The sequence below is a fragment of the Aspergillus campestris genome (genome assembly GCF_002847485.1).
Source record: "Aspergillus campestris IBT 28561 chromosome Unknown P168scaffold_1, whole genome shotgun sequence".
NCBI lineage: Eukaryota > Fungi > Ascomycota > Eurotiomycetes > Eurotiales > Aspergillaceae > Aspergillus > Aspergillus campestris.
The window spans coordinates 2,157,035-2,178,138 of NW_020194336.1; the positions used below are offsets into that span (position 1 = coordinate 2,157,035).

Below are 21,104 nucleotides of genomic sequence, written 5' to 3' on the forward strand. Positions count from 1 at the left end.
AAATAGAGAACCTGAAGCATGGTAACAGGATCAGACATTCCGGAGTGGACACCCACGTCAACGGCGTTGCTGTGGAATGTGGTTACCAGATATCGATCTCATGGATGATGTTTTGTCTGTATAGGATACACCATATGGGACAGTGTAGACGGAGCATATGTGGAAAGTGTTTCTATTCCGGGGTGCGGGACATGTGGAGACTCGACAGTCAACAGTTTTTGGATTGATGTAGTTTTGAGCGTTTGATAGTTGGTATTAATATGATAGTAGAATCATTAAGTTTAAATGGTAGTGTCATTTATCATCATTAGTATTAGTGTTATGGTTATTATTATCTGGATGATCTTATAATATAGAGTCAACCAGACTTATAGAATGGCCACCCCCTGAATCCTGTTGCGTGGATGTCGATCCGTGGGATTTGGACTCCCCTATATTTATGGACAAAAAAGAACAATCTGTCTGAATAAAGATAGACGGATAGAGTCAAGAAGAAAACAAATAAAGTAAAATAAAGTAAAAACAAGAATCAGTAAAGAATAAGACAGAATCGGGTCATGGGGAAAAGTCCCGTGCCATTCATGCCTCAGTCATAATCCTCGGTCGATCTTCCCTTCAAGGTTTCTTCTTTCTCTCTCTTCTTTCTCTCTCTTCTTTCTCTCTCTCCTCTCTCCTCTCTCCTCTCTGTCTTTCTTTCTTTCTTTCTCTTCTCCTTCTCTCAATCTTTCTCTCCCTCTTTCCATCTGCTCTTCTCTTCTCACACTCCTTCTTCGTTCTTTCTCTCTCTCTTCTATACTCTGTCACTCCCTTTTCTTCTCTCTCTCTCTCCCTCCTGTTTGTCCCTTCAATCCTACGGTCTCCACCCTGCAAGCAATCTACCCCTGCAGAAACACTGGGAAAAAGCAAGATTGCTTCAGATTCCCCCCAAACAACTCCTCTCTCTTCTTCCTTCTCTCCACCTTTCCTCCTGTGATCCATCAATCCCACCCCTCTCGATCCCTCCATCGTCGCATCGCCGTTTCATCGCACTTCGGGGCACCCACGCCTCCCTCCTCTCTATTGCGCCCGACTCTTTGCGCCCTCTCTCCGCGACTGCTCTGATCCCGCTGTCAACTCCTCAATTATTGCCCCCCTGGACGCACCTCGCCGTTGCCACCATGAGCGCCTCCCAACAGTCTGCGTTCGCTAACCCCTATGCCACCTCCATGACCATGGCCCCGCCAGGTATGTTGCCTCGTCCACGGCCTTTGTCCCCGCCCCATATGCTTCATCTCCCAGCTCGTTTCAAGTGTCGCCCGGGTCTTTCCCCCCTGGGATCAGACAGACCTTATTTGGCCTCGTGCACCCATCCGACCTTTGTTCCCTCTTTCTTTCCCTCTTTCTTTCTTTCTTTCTTTCTTTTCTCTTCGTCTTTTGTTTCCCCCTATTTCTACTTCGTACTGACCCAGTGGTCCCTCAAGCGTCCCCCCAATTGCCCGTCAATTTGGGTTCCAACAACCCCTTTCGAAACCGTGCCCTGTCGCCCGCCAGTTCCGCCAACTCGGGCTCCCGACCGGAGCGCCCAACCTCCACCAACCCCTTCTTGGACGATACCGACCCCTTGTCGCCCCAGTCCGCCCCCGTTGGTGTCACCCCCTTCTCCCCCGTCGACCGGCCCGACATGACTGGCAACACGCGCGAGCTCTTTGTAGGTGTTCCCACCGTGGCATGCGCTCCCAACCTCCCTTCCCCAGCTAACCGTCAATGCGATCGATCCAGGCGAACCTCTCCCTCAACCCGACTCCCCCCCAGCCCGCCCAACCACCCACGGGCTTCCGTCAGGCGCCGCCCCGGCCGAATAATCCCCCGCACAAGTCCTCGAGCACCCGGGCGCCCCCCTCGAGGGAACGCGCCGAACGCCGCCGGCCCAAGGATCCCCTCGACATCTTTGCCGATCCCCCCAAGACCAGCAGTGGCAAACCCCGCGGAGACCGCGAGCGCCGCCCGCGTCGCAACTCCGAGTCCTCCGTCATCGACCGGGCCTCCAAGCTGCTCGACACGGAAGATGATCAGCGCCGACGGGAGCGCCGGCGTCGCGAACGCGAGGCCCGTCACGGCAAGTCGCGCTCGAAGAAGGCCCATTACCAGCTGGATATCATCGATAAGCTGGATGTGACCAGCATCTACGGAACCGGCAGTACGTACTCCTTCAACAAAAAAAAAAAAAAAAAAAAAAAAAAACAAGTCATACTAACCACTGCAGTGTTCCATCACGACGGCCCCTTCGATGCCTGTAACCCCAGCCGCAATCGCAAGGGCCTGCGGGCCGCCCCCATGCAGGCCTTCCCCAAGGACTCGAGCAACATGGCTCTGGGTGGCGCCGGACCGAACAACGAAAAGATCGACCTCAACCTGTTCAACGGCACCATGCAGGAGGGTTACAACGACTTCGCGTCCACGGGCGTCTCCAGCCGCACCGAGGGCGGCAGTTTCGACCCGAAATCCCGCATTGAACCCGTCCACGGACCCAACAGCATGGGTCTGGGGACCAGTACCTTCCTCGAAGGGGCTCCCGCCAGCAAATTGGCCATGCAGCGGCGCGCGAGCGAGAATGAGAACCAGATCGCCGGGGGCATGTCCAACGGCGGCGGGCTGCAGCGCAAGAAGAGTCTGGCGCAACGTCTCCGTGGCATCAACCGGGCCCCGAGCGGCCGCGTGGCCTCGCCCGAGGCCTCCTACACCGTGGCCGCCGGCTCCGCCGCCCCCGGATCGGCCCGCGGCAATGACAAGAATCCCTTCTATCAGGACTACGACGATGCGTATGAGAAGAAGGGCGCGCAGATCGCCGAAGGCCCGACTGAGCTGAAGCGGTCCCAGTCGGCTGGCTCGGACAAAGGGGCCGGACTGGAACGGCGCCACACGAACGAGCCCACCCGGTCCTACACCACCACGTTCGAGGAGGGCAAAACCGGCGGTGCGGCCGGAGGTGGCTTCCTCAACCGCATGAAGAGTCTGCGGAAGCCCCGTCCCGAACGACGGGTGACGGACGAATGAGCGGGGAAATACGACATCTATATTTGTGGTGGACAGATGACCCGACCGAGCGGCGTGGAATCAGAGAAACCTTTCCGAGAGCGAGCCCCCGCCCGGGACCGGCATGGAGGCACCCACCGGGCGGCGTATCAGACAGCGATGCTCTTTTTTCTCCCGAGGATGATGGGATGATTCGTTCGGAGTGCAGGACCCTCCAGACAATCGCCTTGGGCAGTCTGGTTCGATGGATCATATGACAAACCGCACCGAACGCACGGGGCATAGGCGTTGGCTGGTGGATTTGCGCGGACCGGATGGGAATGGTTTTTGTTACGTTACTCTTACTCATTGTATGCATTTTAGTTTTATGCACCTGATTATCAGAATCGAGTAAATGCCGAATTTGCATTGTATCAATTTGCGTATCTACCTAAGCGAACAAATGTCCATAAATCCATAGTCTTGTATTTTGTATTTCTCCGAGAGTGGCAGTAAACAAACAGATAGCACACATTTATCCAAGATCATATCATGATGACCTTTTGTTCTTCTTCCACATTGATATCATAAGTAGTAGGTAGTAAGTAGGGTAGTATAAGAGTAAGAATAGTGCAGAAGTACCAGAAGCAGTGACAACGCCGGGAAAGCAAAAACAAAACAGAAAGACAGAAAGGCAGGAGAAAGCATGGCTCGCGCATCACGAAAACATAAACGTGGATGATAATATGATGATAAGATGGACATGCATGGTGGGTGGGTTTATTGGTTGTTGATGGGAGGGTAGTAAGTGGGATGGAAGGGAGGAGGAGAGAGAGGGTAGGTACTATATCATTCAATCATGGATGAATGATAGATATGGTTCGAAAAGAGTAAGGATGAGACCTCTTCAAGATGGGAGAGACAAAGCGAAAAGAAGAAAAGAGAGGGGAAAGAGAAAGCAAGTCTACGCGCGCAGCTGAGTCCGCGATCTATACGGATCAGGAGCAGCGACGCCTGCTCTGCGGTTGGAGAGGGGTTTTGGGCGGGAGAGGGTGTATCTATTATTTATCGTTAGTAGATATTCATATGATATATGCAGTGTGATGGGTGGGAGTAGATTGTAGATCTGGAAGGGGAGAAGGAACAAACATACTTGGCAAAAGCCCTCGAGAGAGCCTTCTTCGCAGACACCTTCTGCGAGCCGATGAACGACTCCACTGTCACGGCGATGGCGCGGTCGATGTCCTGCGCGGAGCAGTACTCTGATAGACGCATCTTGCAGAAGGATTCGGCGATACGCATGATTGCTTCGAGGTGGCGGACCTGTTGGTTTATTGGTTAGTACTTATTATGAAGGATATATTAGGAAGAACTGGAGGAGAGGCATACAGTAATCGGATAAGCCCCCGTAGCCAACGACTCCCTGCGCATATCCGCAAACAAGCGGGCGACCTTATCCTGATCGATCTGGTAGAGCTTGGGGTGGCAGCGTTCGCGCGCATAAAGGATATACTTGCGCAGCAGCTCCTGAGGGATCTCGCCCTCCTTTTCCTCGTTCTGCTTGCGGGCGGACTCCTCGCGCTGGGCGACCTCTTCGGGGCGTAGAGGGAGACGCACGCCGTGGTTGTCGACGCGGTAGCCCTCGTCGTCGATGCGGTCGCCGTCGGCGTTGATGGGGTGGCCCTGCTGGTCGTAGATGGGGCGGGCGGGGTTCGCGCGGTGGTGGGATTCGACGACGAAGTTGGCGAGGCGCTCGTCTTCGTCGGGGTTGACCATGTCGCGGACGACGCAGAGGATGTCGAAACGGGAGAGGATGGGCTCGGTGAGCTGCACGTTCTCGGAGAAGGGCGCGGTGCTGTTGTAGCGCCCGCCGGTGGGGTTCGCGGCGGCGACGACGGCGCAGCGGGCTTGGAGAGTGGTGACGATGCCGGCTTTGGAGATGGAGATGGTCTGCTGTTCCATGGCTTCGTGGATGGAGGTGCGGTCTTGGTCGTTCATCTTGTCGAATTCGTCGATGAGGCATGTGCCGCGGTCGGCGAGCACGAGGGCGCCGCCTTCGAGTGTCCACTCGCTGGTGAGCGGGTCGCGGCGCACGCTGGCTGTGAGACCGACGGCGGAGGCGCCTTGGCCTGTGGCGAAGACGGCGCGGTGGGCTGTCTTCTCGACGTACTTGAGGATCTGGGACTTGGCGGTACCGGGGTCACCGAGGAGGAGCACGTTGATGTCGCCGCGGATGGACATCTTGCCCTGGGCTTCCTTGGGGACACCGCCGAAGAGGGACAGCGCGACGGCTGTTTTGACGTCCTCGTGTCCGTAGATGCTGGGCGCCACGGACCGCACGATCTTGTCGACGATGTCCGGGTCGCGGGACAGCGCGCGGATCTCGCGCTCGTCTTCCTCCGTCATGCGGAACCCGGCGAGCTGGTCGTGCGACTTGACGACGTGGTTCGCTTCGATGATGGTGGCGAACACGGGGAATCCGTTCTTGTTGTTGAGCTGCGCGTCGTAGCTGTTGCGGTAAATGCCCGTCACCTCGATCTCGTCGCCGGGCTTGGCCGAGTCGATCAGGTCCGCCAGCAAGATCACCTCGCGCTGTCGCGGGAGACGCCCCGCGGGGACGGTTCCTGGCGACTCCTGCAGCGTGAGCTTCTGGTAGTTGCGGTAGACGGTCTTCTCCACGCTGATGTTGAAGGGGCCCTTGGACTGGCAGTTCTGGCAGTAGGCGATCTTGACCTCCTGCCCACCTTCCTGCTGGAAGGGACCCAGCGTGATGTTGCATTTCGCGCAGATGAACATCACGTATTTGAGTTGCGGGAACACGCCGCTACGCCGGGTGACCACGCCACCCACGCGGATCAGGCAGTTCAGGTGCGACTGTCGCAGCTGGCGCAGCGTGTAGGAGATGGGAAGGTCGATGATTCGGACGTGGATCTCGTTGTGGATGTCGTGGTACTGCGGGTAGTGGAAGAGGGTCACGTCCAGGGCGACCTGGTCGAAGACCTTGAGCATCTCAGTCGGCTCGTTGGCCAGGAAGTAGGACAGAGCGGCCTTGGTGCTAGCCAGATGCTCGTAGGAGACTTCCAGCGAGGCCGAGTTAACCTCACCGAGCGTCTTGATCTTGTTACCGTAGACGGAGCTACCGGCCTCGTCCGTGAACTCGGTCAAGAACGCCTTGAACTCGCGATAGATAGAGCGCAGCACCTGCGACTGCGTGACCCAGTCGGTGATGTTGGCGGCCTTGACATCGGACAGCTCTTCGAGGGTCAGCTCTTCCAGGCCGTCGTCTCCCATCTCGACATCTTCCCGATCCTCGTCGTAGTGATGACGCCGCCGGCGAGGCTGGCGGGTCAAATCAATGTCTCCGTCCTCGTCGTCTTGCAGGAATGCCGCCGGCATGCGACGACGTCGGTCGAGTTCTCGATCGCGCCGGCCCATGCGCGCTTCCAGCTGACGCCGGGCGCCAAGGTCCATTTCTTCCTGGTCGTCGTCGTCGTCAATGTACTCTCCCCGGTAGTGATCATCTTCCCCGTCTCGGTAATCTCTTTCGAAGTTGTCTGCAAACAGATCGATGCCATCCTCATCCTCTGCCATTTCCTCAATGTCGTCGATATCTCCCAGCATCTCTGCCTCCTCATCACGTTCGTTGTCCTCATCGTCAAAGGGGAGCATAGGAGGGGAAGAAGGGGGGGCTATCAACGAGCGTCAGTCGACTCACTTCCTCCAAGACCGGTGGACAAACGGTGAAATACGTACGACTCGAAGGAGGGGCAACCGAGGAGGTCTCATCATCGGGCTCTCTGGATCTCTTGCGGCGACTTAAATTTCCTAGCCCCCGATTGGCGGCGGAATTGCTGGGACGAAGTGGTGAACTGCAGGGATTATCATCAGTAAGGGTGGATAAAATTGAGCCATAACCAGAGCATCAGTATGAGACATACCTCATTGTGACAGGAATCCAATCTCACAGTGGGGGTTGTGAAAGTGGATGGTGTGGGTGGTCAGGGTTTCCGAGGAGATTGAAGATAGAGAGATGGAAAGATTGAAAGGGAGAACTGGATGCAATTTCGGCTTGGCGGGAAACGCGTCCAGGCGCGACTTCACGCGTCGCTCAACCGTGAACCAATTAAACCCCAATGCGGTTAGCTTTGTACAAACCAGACAAACGGTCGCGGCGCGCGTTATCTCAGTTGGATCGATTGGAGGTATCGTCGTCGCTTCATGCTCGTGGCGATTATCAGAATCGCTATCATTGCATTCTTTTCAGACTATCTTTTATCTTCGTTCTAGTCGCTTCAACTACTTCTATTATCCGCCATCATGAACCCTCCAGAAACTGTCAATCCGCCTTCCGGCGCTGAAATGCTGAAGAACGGGCATGCTGGGAAACGCCGAGAGAGTGTTGGATCGCAAACCTCACAGACCGCGAAAGAGTGAGCACATCGTTTTATAGAGTCTCGTTATCTTTTTTTCCCCCTTACATTGAGGATGGGTATTAACTAACATTTCCATCAAGATTCATCGAGAGTCAAATGCAGCTGGAGCACGACGCCCGCGAAGTCCTGCCATATGTATGCACAACCCCCAATATCCAACCCGCACCAAGAAATAAGGCAAGCTAATGTGATGCTTACAGTCCTTTGATTCCTGCTCTCAACCCCTAGGCCCTCTCCGACAAGTCCTCTTTGCCTGCCTCACATGCAACCCGCCTCCCGCGACGCCCGATGCGCCACACACCGCGGCCGGTATCTGCTACTCCTGCTCCATCTCCTGCCACGGCGAACACACGCTGGTAGAACTGTTCAGCAAGCGCGACTTCGTCTGCGACTGTGGGACAACCCGTTTTCCCGCATCTTCTCCATGCACCCTGCGCAGCGACCCCAATACTGGCCGGAAAGGCGTGCACTCCCAGGAGGCTCGCGCAGGCAATCGTTACAACAGAAACTTCCAGAATCGATTCTGCGGATGCGGCGAAGACTACAATGCGCAACAGGAGAACGGCACCATGTTCCAGTGTCTGGGGTTGGGGAGCGCGGAAACGGGCGGCTGTGGCGAGGACTGGTGGCACCCCGAGTGTCTGATCGGGCTTCCGCGGGACTGGTACAAGGATGCAAAGAAGGAGGATGTGAAGAAGGAGGGTGATGAGAAAGAGGCTGAGAAGGGCTCTGATAATGAGGATGAGGACGAGGAGACGCCACTCCCCCCGGGCTTCCCCGGCGAGGATGAGTTCGATACCTTCTTGTGTTACAAATGTGTCGACGCAAACCCCTGGCTGAAGCGCTACGCCGGGACAGCAGGATTTCTGCCGCCGATGTACAAAGATGGTGGCTTCGCTAAGCCCCCGCAGGAGACCCAGTCCACGACAGAGCCTACTATTTCCAAGAAACGCAAAGCAGAAGAGGGTGAGGAAGAAGACAAGGCCAGCAATGGTGGCAGCGGACCGTCCGCCAAACGGGCCAAAGAAGACACCCCCACTGAGACCGTTCAGTCGGAGTCCCATCCAGAGCCGACCACCACCGAACCTTCACCCACAAAGCCCAAGCACGAGTCTCTCCCCACCCCAGCGCCATCAGGCACCTTCTCCCTCTTCATGAAAGAAGACTTCCGCGAGCATTTCTGCCGCTGCCGCGACTGCTACCCGCACCTAGCGCAACACGTCCAGCTCCGGGAGGAAGAAGAGACGTACGAGCCGCCTCTCTCGGAAGCCGGGGACGAAGCCGACGGTGCGCGCAGCACAGGGACGGGCAGCCTGCTGGACCGCGGCGAGGCAGCGCTGAGCAACATGGATCGGGTGCGGGCGATCGAAGGCGCAATGGTCTACAACCACCTCCGCGACAAGGTCAAGGAATTCCTGACGCCCTTTGCGGAGTCGGGCACGGCGGTGGGGGCGGAGGACATCAAGGCCTACTTTGAGAAACTGCGGGGTGATGAGCAGCCTATGCGGGATGCCGCGGGGCAAGCGTCTGGGGGAGGGGGAGGGGGAGGGGGACCGGGAGCGAACAACGATAAGGACGAGGAGGATGGACGCAGAGAACAGAGTGGTTAGTGGGTTTGATTTCCGGTGTCTGCAAGTGGCTAACGGTTTCTTTAGGGTTTTGATTGGCGATCTATGATGTTTACGCTGGGAAATAGGTTCTTTCTTTCTTTTTCTTGCTTCTTCATTTTTGAAATTCAGGCGCATAGGTGGTCGAAGGGGATATTACATACTTATTACTATCTACTACAGTCCATTTAATGCCATCCAACGTTTTCACACCTGTCTCACAACAGACAGAATAAGTCACCTACAATCAAACGCTTCCCTCATGTATCCCTTCCCCATAGTACCCCCACTCCGCCAATCTGAACGATACGAACGAACCAGCAAGCGTGTCCAAGCCCAGCTAGGCGATCAGATACCAGTTCCCTTATCATAGACATCAGACCGACTCCAGCCGCCCTTTCCCCTAAACTGAGAAAGCAGGGTCTCTATCAATTCATTTAGCCTAAGCAAGATGTCCACCAATTAGTTGGATACTTATATACTTGTTTCCTCCCATCGCATCTGGTTTGGGACGGACTAGTCGTGATGATCGACATAGCAGAATTGAGGTCGTATCGTTTCTTCAATGTTGATGGAGGTGTATTGCCTACAAAAATATGATCAAATACGCGTACTATCCAACCCATATATATACGTTTTTTATATGAGGATAGATACTTTATACCCCGTCGTCTCTCTAACCTCATACCTTGTGATGTATCAGAAAGATCCAACCAAAAAAAAAAAGCACGTCTCACCGACTGTCAGATAAATCGTCCGACGCGGGGACACCAGTCCCCACCAGGGGCGTCACTAACTTCAGAATCCATCCAATCCGGATCCACCGGTTCGTTTTGTTGAATTGATTCGGACGAAAGAAGATCGGGGGGGGGGGAACAGATGGAAGAACAGAGCGAGGAGGGGGGACTAGTTTCAGATGGTTAGGGGAATGTAGCACCTGCTGTGCCACTCTTGACCAGTGGCCGTGCGAGTATTTATTATTTAATCTTTAATATAAGTATTTATTATTATTCGGAGAGGGAGGATTGAAATGCGCGATTAATCTTGTTTTGATCGCGTTACCTGGGTAGTAGTCTGTCTTGATGGAGTACAGCATCTGTAGAGGTGTATATAGGGTAATAAGGGAGAATGCAGGTCAACCACTAGGCAGACATTTTCCAGTAACTTAATGTTCCAGTGTTCAGCATTATATAATTCTACAATCTTACAATCTTATCCATAGAGTAAATCAAGACAGTTAGATTAAGTTGAGAACTTGAGACTGACAAGTGGATCATGTTCCAGTCGTGAGATTATCTTCCTGATTCTTTTGACCGGAAATTTCCATTCTAAGAATCAATAGTTTCATCTTCTACACTACATCTATTTATATCAAGATATAAGATATATACCTGGTATGTCTTTATATTCTGCTCAAGTTGTATGGTTCACTCAATTAACTAGTGACTGGACTAGTTCTTGACTCCGGTTCCTCTCCGCCCATTCTCTTTCTCCTGTTCTTTTCTTCTTTTCTTCTTCTTCTTCTTTCTTCTTCAAATACTATCTATCCAACAAATCCACTGTTTCTACTGTCTGCACCGCCTAGAACAACCCAAGTGGTATACCTCTTACCTATCATCTAGTGGCTACCGTGGCTCCGGCCAGTCCTTTTCTGGATCGTCCCGCAAGCCGATCGTCGATCGACCCGGGCCTCGTTCTGGCTCCCTCAACCACCACCGACCGACCTCTCCGCCCCGGTCGGATATTCTCTCCTCTCTCCTTTCACCTTCCTCCTTCTCACTCTCCTAATTTTCTTCAATCCAATTCAATCTTATCTGTCTTTGACGCTCTCCTTCGATTGATCCCTCCCCCTTTCCTATCGTTCCAACACCGGTGTCCGGGTCTTTCCCCTCCTCTTCTCCCCCCTCTTCCCCCCCCCCCCCCCCCCGCACCCTTCGTCATGGTGCGGTTACCGTTACCGCACCGGTTGAGCTCTCACCTGAGCGCAAGGAGTACCAATACGACTCCGGGTCAGAGTAGGAGTACCAGCCCCATGAGACCCGCCGAGTCCAAGCCTCTTCTCCTCCGCGTCTCGGTATTACAGGTGAGTGACCGCGTTTCCTCTCCCGTCCGCCCCTCTACTTCCGTCGCCGTCCCTAACATATTGGTTCTCAATAGGGGAGAAACTTAGCCGCCAAAGATCGAGGCGGAACAAGTGATCCGGTACGTGCCCTTCCACTGCGAATTGGAACCCGACTGAGAGACGATATCGATAGTACCTAGTTGCCACGTTAGGAGACTCGAGGCAGTCGACCCCCACGATCTATAAGAGCCTGAACCCGGAATGGAACGTCACCTTCGAGATGCCCGTCGTCGGCGTGCCCCTGCTGGAGTGTATCTGCTGGGACCACGACCGGTTCGGCAAGGATTACCTGGGCGAGTTCGATATTCCATTGGAGGATATTTTCGCCCACGGCGAGGTGCAACAGCAGGTGCGTCGTCAGCCTCACGGTCCGCTTGACTGCGAGACTAGATGTCGTTATGTTTGGTGCTAATCCATTTCCGCCATCCCAGCCAATGTGGTATACCCTCACCTCGAAGCGGAAATCCACCAGGAAGAATAGGAAGAAGGATAGCAACATCTCCGGCGAGATCCTGCTGCAGTTTTCGCTATTCGACTCGTCCAATCCCGACGCCCCCCCGAACGAGACATACAGCAAGTTCAAGAGCCTGGTGCGTTCTGGCGAGGAGGAGGACTACTTCCCCCAGATCCCCGGGAACGTGTTGAGCAGCGCCGATCAAGACGAGCCGTCGTCGGACGAGAATGACGATCCGGATAAAAAGGAGGTGGTCGAGAAACGGCGGAAGCGGCTGCGCTTGGCTCGACTGAAACGCAAGTCGCTGGCGCAGCGAGCATACCAATTCTCAGGGCAAGGCAACGGAGTGCAAGGCATGGTGTTCATGGAGATTGTGAAGGTCACCGATCTTCCCCCGGAACGAAACGGTATGGTGGTCGCCCTGGTCCCGCCGCGAAATCCCCCACACTAACGAATATCACCACCTCTCGCCAGTGACCCGCACATCCTTTGACATGGATCCGTTTGTTGTCACCTCGTTGGGGCGCAAGACGCTTCGAACCCCGGTCGTCCGTCACAACCTCAACCCCGTGTACCACGAAAAGATGGTATTCCAGGTCATGAAGCACGAACAGGCGTACACGATGAGCTTCACCGTTATGGATCGCGACAAGTTCTCCAACAACGACTTCGTCGCCTCGGCGAACTTTCCGCTCCAGACCCTGATCAAGTCTGCGCCGGACGCCGACGCGAACACCGGGCTCTACCACTTCTTGGATCCCGCCCTTGATCCGACCCAGGATCGCGGATTGTCCGACAATGCGGCCGGGATTAAGATCGGGATCAGCCCGTCGCCGTCGTCGAGCGGCCGCTCGAAGATGGTCAAGCCCACCACGATAAGCTCGCGAAGCTCCACCACTTCCCTGCAGGCCGCGCAGGACATGCCTGCGCCCACATCGTCCCCGTTGCTGGCGCCTTCGTCGAACGCGACAGATACGGACAGCGGGGCATCGTCTCCAGTACCGACTTCGGTGCCGACCACCATCACTTCGGAAGCGCCCAGCATGCCCCCCCTGGAAGACGAAGGTCTTCGGCTCTATCGGATCCCGCTAGTGCTGAAGAATAAAGAGCGATGGGAGGATAAGCACTCCCCCGAGCTGGTGGTCAAGGCGAAGTATATGCCGTACCGCGCCCTCCGCCAGCAGTTCTGGCGGCTCATGCTCAGCCAATATGACGCTGACGATAGCGGCCGGATCGACAAGGTCGAACTGACGACGATGCTCGACACCCTCGGCTCGACGCTGAAGGAGTCGACCATCGACAGTTTCTTCGAACGCTTCAGCGCGGAGAACCAGCCCAGCGACACGATGGATCTCACGTTCGACCAAGTGGTGATGTGCCTCGAGGATACCCTGCAGGCCCTGCAGCGGATCCCCAAGCCCATCGGGAAACAGCTCCTCCAGACCTCCTCCGCCGGCAGCCAGGATAGCGACGAGCCGTCGAGCGGCGACGACGATCTGAACGGGGACCCGCTGGGAATCTCCGTCCCGACAATCCCCGGCGACGAGGAGACGCTCCCGCAGCGAAAGGTAGCCGTGCCTGGCATCGCAGCCGAGGAGTCCTCCTCATCCAACGACGACCTCCACCCGGACGATCTCGGCGACGAGCGCGGCGAAGAACACGTCGTCGAAATCCTGGAATGCCCGCTGTGCCACCAGCCGCGGCTGTCGAAGCGATCCGACGCGGACATCATCACGCATATCGCCACCTGTGCGAGCCGTGACTGGCGACAGGTCGACAACCTTGTCATGGGCGGCTTTGTGACGTCCAGCCAGGCCCAGCGGAAGTGGTATACCAAGGTCATCACCAAGATCTCTTACGGCGGTTACCGGCTCGGTGCCAACTCGGCCAATATCCTGGTCCAGGATCGCATTACGGGGCAGATTAACGAGGAACGGATGAGCGTCTACGTGCGGCTTGGAATTCGGTTATTGTATAAGGGCTTGAAGAGTCGGGATATGGAGAAGAAGCGAAGTAAGTTTTCCAGGAGAACTCGCAATCAAAGAGAGAGAGAGAGAGAGAGAGACTGACCCTCACAGTCCGTAAAATCTTAAAGTCCCTCAGTATCAAGCAGGGCCGGAAATACGACGATCCTGATTCGGCCAGTCAGATTGAAGATTTCATCAACTTCCATCAGCTCAACATGAACGAGGTCCTGCACCCGATCGAGTACTTCAAGACCTTCAACGAGTTCTTCTACCGGGAGCTCAAGCCAGATGCGCGGCCCTGTTCAGCCCCCGATGAGCCCGGGATCGTCGTTTCGCCAGCCGACTGCCGATCCGTCGTGTTCGACCGCATGAGCGAAGCGACCGGCATCTGGGTCAAGGGCCGGGAGTTCTCCATCGAGAGACTCCTCGGCGACGCCTACCCGGAGGACGCCAAGCGCTACAAGAACGGGGCGTTGGGCATCTTCCGCCTGGCGCCGCAGGATTACCACCGCTTCCACATCCCCGTCGACGGCGTGATGGGGACGCCCAAGACGATCGAGGGCGAGTACTACACGGTCAATCCGATGGCCATCCGGTCCGCACTGGACGTGTACGGCGAGAACGTGCGGATCCTGGTGCCCATCGACTCGCCCGTCTACGGCCGCGTGATGGTCGTCTGCGTGGGCGCCATGATGGTGGGCAGCACGGTGATCACCGCCCAGGCGGGCGACAAGGTATCGCGAGGCGACGAACTCGGGTACTTCAAATTCGGCGGGAGTACGCTTCTCCTTTTGTTTGAGGAAGACCGGGTGAAGTTCGACAAAGATCTGGTAGACAACTCGAAGGGTCCTTTAGAGACATTGGTAAGTACTTTCTTCACCCCCCACTCTCCCCTCCCCCTCCCCACCCCTTACCGACGCGCATACATCCAAAACCACCCCTAACGCAAATCCCCCAGATCCGAGTCGGCATGTCAGTAGGCCACAGCCCTGGCGTCCCCCAATTCGAACCCGACATGCCGAAGAAGCCCGAAAATGTAACGCTGGAGGAGATGCAAGCCGCCCAGCGTCGGATCGAGGGCAGCCTGGCGCCTCATTTGGAGCATGAGCAGGAGCAGTAAGCAAGCATTGGGACATTTATCTGTCGAATTTTTCCAGCGGTCTGGTCTTGGTCTGCATGATCTCGTTTGTTTCTAGCGTTCGGTTTCTGTTTAACTTAGCGATCTATTCGCACATAAATCTTTGCTACGTGTTTGAAGATGTGGTTGGTTTTACATGTATACAGGAGATATAGGTAATATATGCTAGGATGAACATACACATGATTATTGGTAGAAAAGGAGTGGCTAGTCTGGATTATTAGTCTTGGGTATAGAATTTTCAACATAAAGCTGTATCAATTCATACTATAATATTCACCATCACCAGACCATCAATTTTAGCAATAGTCCTATTATCTACCATCCTATTCTCGCAAAGTATCCCGATTAAAGGAGAAACATAATGCATTTGCATTGCATCCATTATCCATCTTACTAATCCGCCATCACCCAAAACAGCCTAGCGGCCAGTCCCGCACCACGCGCCACGACCAAAACAAGCGCGTGCCGCCCGAACCACCAAAGTCCCATCCCGAGTCTACTATCGTCGCCCTCATTATCATCGTCACCGTCTGCGCAAGTCAGCGCTGCTACCTCTAACGACGCGACACTACACGCCCGCCCCGCGATATACTCGAATCGTTAAGCCAGAGAGCCACGAGGTGAAAACCGCGCGCCACGCTAATTCAATCGACGAGAGGGGGGGGGCCGCTGCCCGACCGACCGACCGATAACAACACCGATTCTTCTTCTCCTCCTTACCTACACCCGGCTGACGAGAGTGGGTTCGGATTGTTGCGCCGACGGATAGAGATTGTTGTTGAAGGGATTATTACGGAGGGGACCGCGACGCGCACTGGATTGGATTCGACATATTTGGTCTTCCTGTCGAGGTCGGATTCTTGTTGCGGTGTGTGATTTTTACCCACCGGCAAAGGCAAAGTTCGCGACGACATACGCTCCTCGACGCCACATTTCATTTGTCGATTGGGGGGAATGGGATTAGCACTTGGAATCTTCCACACAACAACCACAATCAACATCAAGCGGTGAAAGAAAGAAACAGAGAAAGGAAGAACAAAACGGTCGCCCGACTCAATCAATCGCAAGATTCATATTGTCTTCCCCCGCCGGCCTTGACATGACCGTCACTGTTCTGGCTACTTCGACGACCAAGACGAAGACGAAGCTTCGCGATCCGCTGCTTGCGCTTGAGATGGCCCCGACCCAGGCGCAGGCGCGTCATGCCGCGCCTGGTAGGAAGACGACTCGGTCGGCTGCGCGACTGAGTTTGACGAATCAGGAGAATGAGGCCCCTGCGGGGCCGCCTAATGGTGTTGAGAAGAAGAAGAAAGGTGCGGGTGCGAAGAGGAGTGCTGGTGAGTTTTCTCTTACTCTTTCTTTTTTCTTTCCTACAATCCAGCGCTTTTTGCTGTTGGGTGTTCTTTCGTGTTTCGTTGCGCGATGCTTACTTTATGTGTCTTCAGATGTGTTCGATGAGGATGTAGAAGGTTTCCAGTTTACCCGTGTTACTACATCCAAGAGCAAAAAGTCTAAACCATCGGATAATGCTATCCCTGAGCTTGCTCCGCCACCAGAGAAACCACCGCAACCGTCGCCGCGGCGGGGTCGGCCGCCGAAGAAGAAGGTCGAGCAGAAGCCCGAGGCTACTACGGCAACGGAATCACAACAGGAGCCCACCAAGCCCAGGAGTACAAGACAGACGCGAGGCGCCGCGAAGCCGACTGCCCCCGAACCGGAACCGGAGCCGGAACCCGTGAGCGGGACGCGCTCGTCGCGAAAACGCGACAACGCCGAAACAGTTCCGACGGAGAAGAAGAAACGGAAGGGCGGGCGGCCTAGCAAATCCCACGCGGAGGAGCAGCGCAATGGGTTCCAGTCACCGGAGCCGCCTCAGTCGGGGACAGCGACGATTGCGTTGCCCATGGCGGATACGCCGGTGATCCAGCGCAACAAGGAGATGCGGGGCGCTGGAAAGTCCGGAAAGGGCAATCGGCGGAGTAGTCTGGGGATGAGGGGGCGGAGAGCCAGTTCGCTGATTGAATCTGGCGCGTCGAATGGTGGGTATCGCTTTCCCTTTTGACCTGCACCGTGCTAACAGACAACAGCGTTACCCCATAGAGAGGTCGACACGGCGGATTTCTTCAAGCACATCGCCAGCGACGGATTACCGGAGCCAAGACGGATGCGGCAGTTACTGACGTGGTGCGCCACGCGCGCCTTGAGCGATAAACCTACGGGGTCTGGTGCCGAAGACGCGAGTGCTCGATTAGCAGGTGGGTGCTTCCGCGACAATTGCACGTATAGCGCAATGCTGACGGACTATAGCGCGTGTAATCCAAGAGGAACTACTCAAGGACTTTTCGCAGAATTCGCAACTCTCCGACTGGTTCTCACGGGAAGATGTCGCGCCGTCCGTGGTAGTGAAAAAGCCGAACCCGAAAAACACACAGAACAGCGAAAAGATCAAGGAACTAGAAGAGCAAATACAGAGGTGGGCTATCCTCAGATCTGCACATACAACATATCACTAACGATAAACAGGCTACACCAAGAGAAACAGTCCCTAAACGCCTTACTACGACCGCCGACTATCCCCCCAATCCAACCCCCAGCCGCGCAACCAGAGCAACCCACCGAAACCTCCAACGCCAACGAGCCCTCTACCTCGATAGACACCTCCTTATTAGACCCGTCCCAACAACAAATATACAACACAATCAAGCCCGCCCCCGCCCCCGCCACACACCCACCAGACAGCACCGACACCGACACGGCCGCTCCCCACACAGAAACCGCCATCTCAGCGCGTCTCTCACGAATCACAGGCAGCCTAGCACCAACCCTCGACACCTTCGCCGCTGGCATACACGACATCGACCTCTACCGCGCGACCTCAGACCGCGTATCCACCCGGGTATTACAAATCTGCGCAGACCGTCTCGACGAGCGCGACACGCGACACGCGCTCCGCCGCCTCGCACTCGACAACGGCAGCGAGGAGGACACGAAGACGGTCCGGCCGCGGGAAGACCTGGGGTTGATCCTCGGGGCGCTCAGTCGGATCGAGCGGCGGTGATCTCATCCTTTTTTACTTCTTCTTCATTATTTGACCCTTTGTATCTGGCTGGAAGGGTGGCCGGTGGGTAAAGGTCGTTTGTCTGTTATTAGTTGTTGTTTGTTTGTTGTTGTTGATTTGATTGGCGGCATGCAGCGAGCAACGGAGTTGGGATTGGGGAGTTTGGGGGATGTTACTTAGGGTACTTAGGTAGATAACTGTATGATTGATTGATTGATTATTGATTAGAGGTTGGATGGATTGAATCCATTGAGCTATTCTGATTATGTGTAAATTGCGAATAGTGTAGTTTTCTTTGAGCCTGGTGTAGTTTTCAACTTTTGGGGGTTCGATTGGGAGACCTATCTACGGTTGTCTAGGTATCTACAATCGTCTTCCGAAAGCGGATGATTCATGTATATAAAGTATATATCCAGTGCTCTAGCAAGTGACACTGATCATAGGCTTAGAACCGAGTACAAGGTATAGAAGAATCAATTTTGTAGTAAGTAGGCAGTTGGTACTAGGTATGTACATATGGAGAGGGTGAGGTGTACTGCCTTGGTACATACATAGGTAGCGGGGCATCTCTGTGATATATAGATAGGTAGGTAAACTCAGGTCAAATTTGGTAGAGAGGTAGGTAGGTATGTAAGATATGTATGTATAACACTATCTCATACATTTTCCGGAAAAGGAAGCTGTGTTCATTTCACATTCATTATAGTTCACTTAGTAGGGTGGAATATATGGGGGAGTTGAAAATAAATAATCGCAGAAGAAGGAAGCCTATAGTAGTGGTTGTTGTGGTGGTGGTAGTAGTAGTAGTAGTAGTAGTAGTAGTAGTAGTAGTAGTAGTAGTAGTAGTAGTAGTAGTAGTAGTAGTAGTAGTAGTAAAAGTGATTAAATGAACACTGAAACGACAGTTGTCAATGGATTAAAGATGTCTAGTTCTTCTATATTGTCAATCGGGTATTTAGATATACCCCAGTACCAGGAATCTGGGAGTGTGATCAGATTGTGACAGTTGTAAGTGGCGAGGTGATGACTATATATAGCAAGCAGGAGGTAGGTAATCAGCAGTCGATCAAGGTTGATCACGAATGAAAAGAGAAACACAATCGGGTCTAGAAGGGAGAATTAATTAAATAGGCAATTAGATAAGGTACTTCATGCCTGCTTACGCAAAGATAGCTGCGCCTCCGGGGTATGTATGCATAGCATGGCGTAATGTCTTGCATTGGTCTGATTTGATATTTCGATGATTCTTTGGGTTTTCTAGTGCTGTGGGGTGATATCAGCGTACAGGAAGGGTTAGCTTATATTTTCACGGAGTATGTATCCGAGTGTATTGAGTTATTGATGCTGCGACAGTTGGGCAGCAATTGACTAATTCCACTAGAACTAGTTCATTGACCGGTAGACTATCAGGTTTATTTTTTATAAAAAAGATTTATACTAGGGATCTAGGAGAGATGAAAGAAAAAAAAAAGTGGAGTCCGCTAACGCCGTCCGCAGCCGGTTTATTTTCCGGGCTGGTCTGGCCTGGTTTGTGTCTGACCGAGTCTACAGTATATACTAGATACTATATAGGTATGGACTACAATAAGATACCAACTACTGCTAGACCATGTGATGGATAGATCTTTCTAGTCTGTTTCTTGGCGGTGGAAGTTGAAGAGTTCGGCTGTCAGCTGATCCTATGGATCCTCTGGAAGTCTGGTTCATTATGGAGTCTGGTGGATACAAGACATTGATAGAACAAGGTCTTGTCCATACCATGAGTCAACGGTAAGTCAAACAAAGAAATCAAGACAAACGATAATAATATAATAAAATTATGATTACAGACCATCCCTTTATCATTATATCATTATTTCATATATCATATATTATATGCTCTCGCCACCACATTAAGCATACTACACAGGTAGGACAAACCCTGACCAGCCGGCTTGCACCTCTCTTCCCCGATCACAGTCTCACATCACCAGCTTCCCTGCCCGGTAGAATGGATTGGCCCCTGCCTCGGTCTTGGTTCCACCGCCATCCTCGGGACGTACAGCATGCCCGTCTGACGGGAATCACGGACAATCCGGCCAATGCATGAGGTCTAGAAGGTTCAGTCATTATCTGCATAATCTTCGGATAGAGTTGGTAGGTCCCTACCTATACCTGCCTATACCTACCTACTGAGCAAGTACCGGTTGTTACCTACCAGGATGACATGCATCGGTCCTGCATAACAATGGCATACCGCCAAGGAAGGACAATGCCGTGTCACGCCCCGCGACGGGTGGAAAGAGAGCAAGACCACCATGCCAAGGGAGCATCATCTGAAGGTGTACAGCACACCCGCCGACTGGTCCAGACACCGCGGGCTCAGGGTGACCGCGTCACAGTCTGCCATCTTGTTTGATTCATCCATGCAGGTCTCCCCATGTAATGAGCAAACCTTGTAAAAAATAAACCACATCAACAAATCAACAAAGGAAGAAGATGACCTCAAACTATATGTAATGATTAATCATCCTGAAAATCATTGAAAATCATGTCTGTGAGAGTAGTGGGTCAGAAGAGCAAAGCCACAGAACCTCAACTGCAACCGTTGTGGGCGGAGATAAGAAGCCTGACCAGCTGAAACAGGGGGCTGGGATGTTCGGTGGATCTGGGCGATTCTATCAGGAGCTTGAACTCCCTTTCAGACGTGGAAATGTTATCTGTATGGACTATGGAGTACTTGAAATATTATCCAAGACGATTCCCACCTATTAGCTAAATCGCCTAAAATAAGAAACACCGGATCAGAAAGGGGTTGACTCATGCTCATCGGTAGGAGCTCTGATCTTTCGGTGCCCAGTGCGCTGCAGACAATCGTGTTGATCAGCAGGATGGAACAGGGGGCATTGACTTTAGCGTGATGATTCTTTTTATCTTTTTTTTTTTGTCTTGTTGTCGTGTTCTGTGGTTCAGCCTTTTTATCCTGGTTTGTTGATACAGCCATATCCAATGGAAACTGCCTCAGGCTTCTCTCACCTCAAACCTTCACTTTCACTTTCACTTCTTCCTTCTTTGACTTTCTTTCATCCTCCTCATCTCTCCACTATCAGCCTCCCCCCTGACTGATCATGGTTCCACATGGCTGATTTGGTTGATCACCTCCTCCCAGAGCTTCGTAATGCCAACCTCTTATCAAACCGTCTTGCAACTGACTGCCCCACCTCTCCTGGATGGTGACGACCCCCATGGTGTGATAGGATAGACTTCTCCAACTAATCTACAGCAAGGTGAGCAAATCCCTCATCCCACTTCTTCTATTCAAGTGGATAGGTGGATAGATTCTCCTATCCTG

General features: G+C 53.6%; 5 protein-coding genes across 5 annotated transcripts; 4 read left to right on the forward strand and 1 right to left on the reverse strand.

Annotated features, from left to right (window-relative positions):
• Positions 1 to 1,157: 1,157 nt before the first annotated feature.
• P168DRAFT_278041 (Pal1 family protein) lies at positions 1,158 to 3,033 on the forward strand (the record flags this gene model as incomplete). Its single annotated transcript, XM_024835650.1, has 4 exons — positions 1,158 to 1,224; positions 1,449 to 1,687; positions 1,759 to 2,176; positions 2,243 to 3,033. 4 exons carry the CDS (start codon positions 1,158 to 1,160, stop codon positions 3,031 to 3,033), a joined length of 1,515 nt encoding a protein of 504 aa, XP_024697047.1.
• A 922-nt stretch (positions 3,034 to 3,955) lies between these two features.
• Positions 3,956 to 6,934, reverse strand: P168DRAFT_278042 (MCM DNA helicase complex subunit MCM2; the record flags this gene model as incomplete). The annotated part of the gene is made up of 5 exons (XM_024835651.1): positions 3,956 to 4,049; positions 4,145 to 4,314; positions 4,381 to 6,680; positions 6,745 to 6,860; positions 6,930 to 6,934. The coding sequence occupies 5 exons, from the start codon at positions 6,932 to 6,934 to the stop codon at positions 3,956 to 3,958; spliced, it is 2,685 nt and encodes an 894-aa protein (XP_024697048.1).
• Positions 6,935 to 7,219: 285 nt separating this feature from the next.
• P168DRAFT_262832 (putative metaphase-anaphase transition protein (Mlo2)) lies at positions 7,220 to 9,034 on the forward strand (the record flags this gene model as incomplete). Its single annotated transcript, XM_024834767.1, has 3 exons — positions 7,220 to 7,421; positions 7,505 to 7,559; positions 7,625 to 9,034. Exons 1-3 carry the CDS (start codon positions 7,309 to 7,311, stop codon positions 9,032 to 9,034), a joined length of 1,578 nt encoding a protein of 525 aa, XP_024697049.1. The 5' UTR covers positions 7,220 to 7,308.
• Positions 9,035 to 10,964: 1,930 nt separating this feature from the next.
• On the forward strand, positions 10,965 to 14,892 carry P168DRAFT_246979 (putative phosphatidylserine decarboxylase Psd2). Its single transcript, XM_024834063.1, has 7 exons — positions 10,965 to 11,114; positions 11,189 to 11,233; positions 11,287 to 11,502; positions 11,585 to 12,014; positions 12,082 to 13,620; positions 13,686 to 14,437; positions 14,533 to 14,892. The coding sequence occupies exons 1-7, from the start codon at positions 10,971 to 10,973 to the stop codon at positions 14,692 to 14,694; spliced, it is 3,288 nt and encodes a 1,095-aa protein (XP_024697050.1). The 5' UTR covers positions 10,965 to 10,970; the 3' UTR covers positions 14,695 to 14,892.
• A 922-nt stretch (positions 14,893 to 15,814) lies between these two features.
• P168DRAFT_314552 (Mis12-Mtw1 family protein) lies at positions 15,815 to 17,773 on the forward strand (the record flags this gene model as incomplete). The annotated part of the gene is made up of 5 exons (XM_024839792.1): positions 15,815 to 16,052; positions 16,161 to 16,754; positions 16,803 to 16,970; positions 17,023 to 17,188; positions 17,239 to 17,773. 5 exons carry the CDS (start codon positions 15,815 to 15,817, stop codon positions 17,771 to 17,773), a joined length of 1,701 nt encoding a protein of 566 aa, XP_024697051.1.
• Between the last annotated feature and the right edge of the window lie 3,331 nt (positions 17,774 to 21,104).

Coding starts and splice junctions, on each gene's coding strand:
- P168DRAFT_246979 (XM_024834063.1), top strand. CDS start 10,971: ATGGTGCGGTTACCGTTACCGCACCGGTTGAGCTCTCACCTGAGCGCA. Junction 11,115..11,188: donor TCCGCGTCTCGGTATTACAG/GTGAGTGACCGC, acceptor GGTTCTCAATAG/GGGAGAAACTTAGCCGCCAA. Junction 14,438..14,532: donor AGGGTCCTTTAGAGACATTG/GTAAGTACTTTC, acceptor CAAATCCCCCAG/ATCCGAGTCGGCATGTCAGT.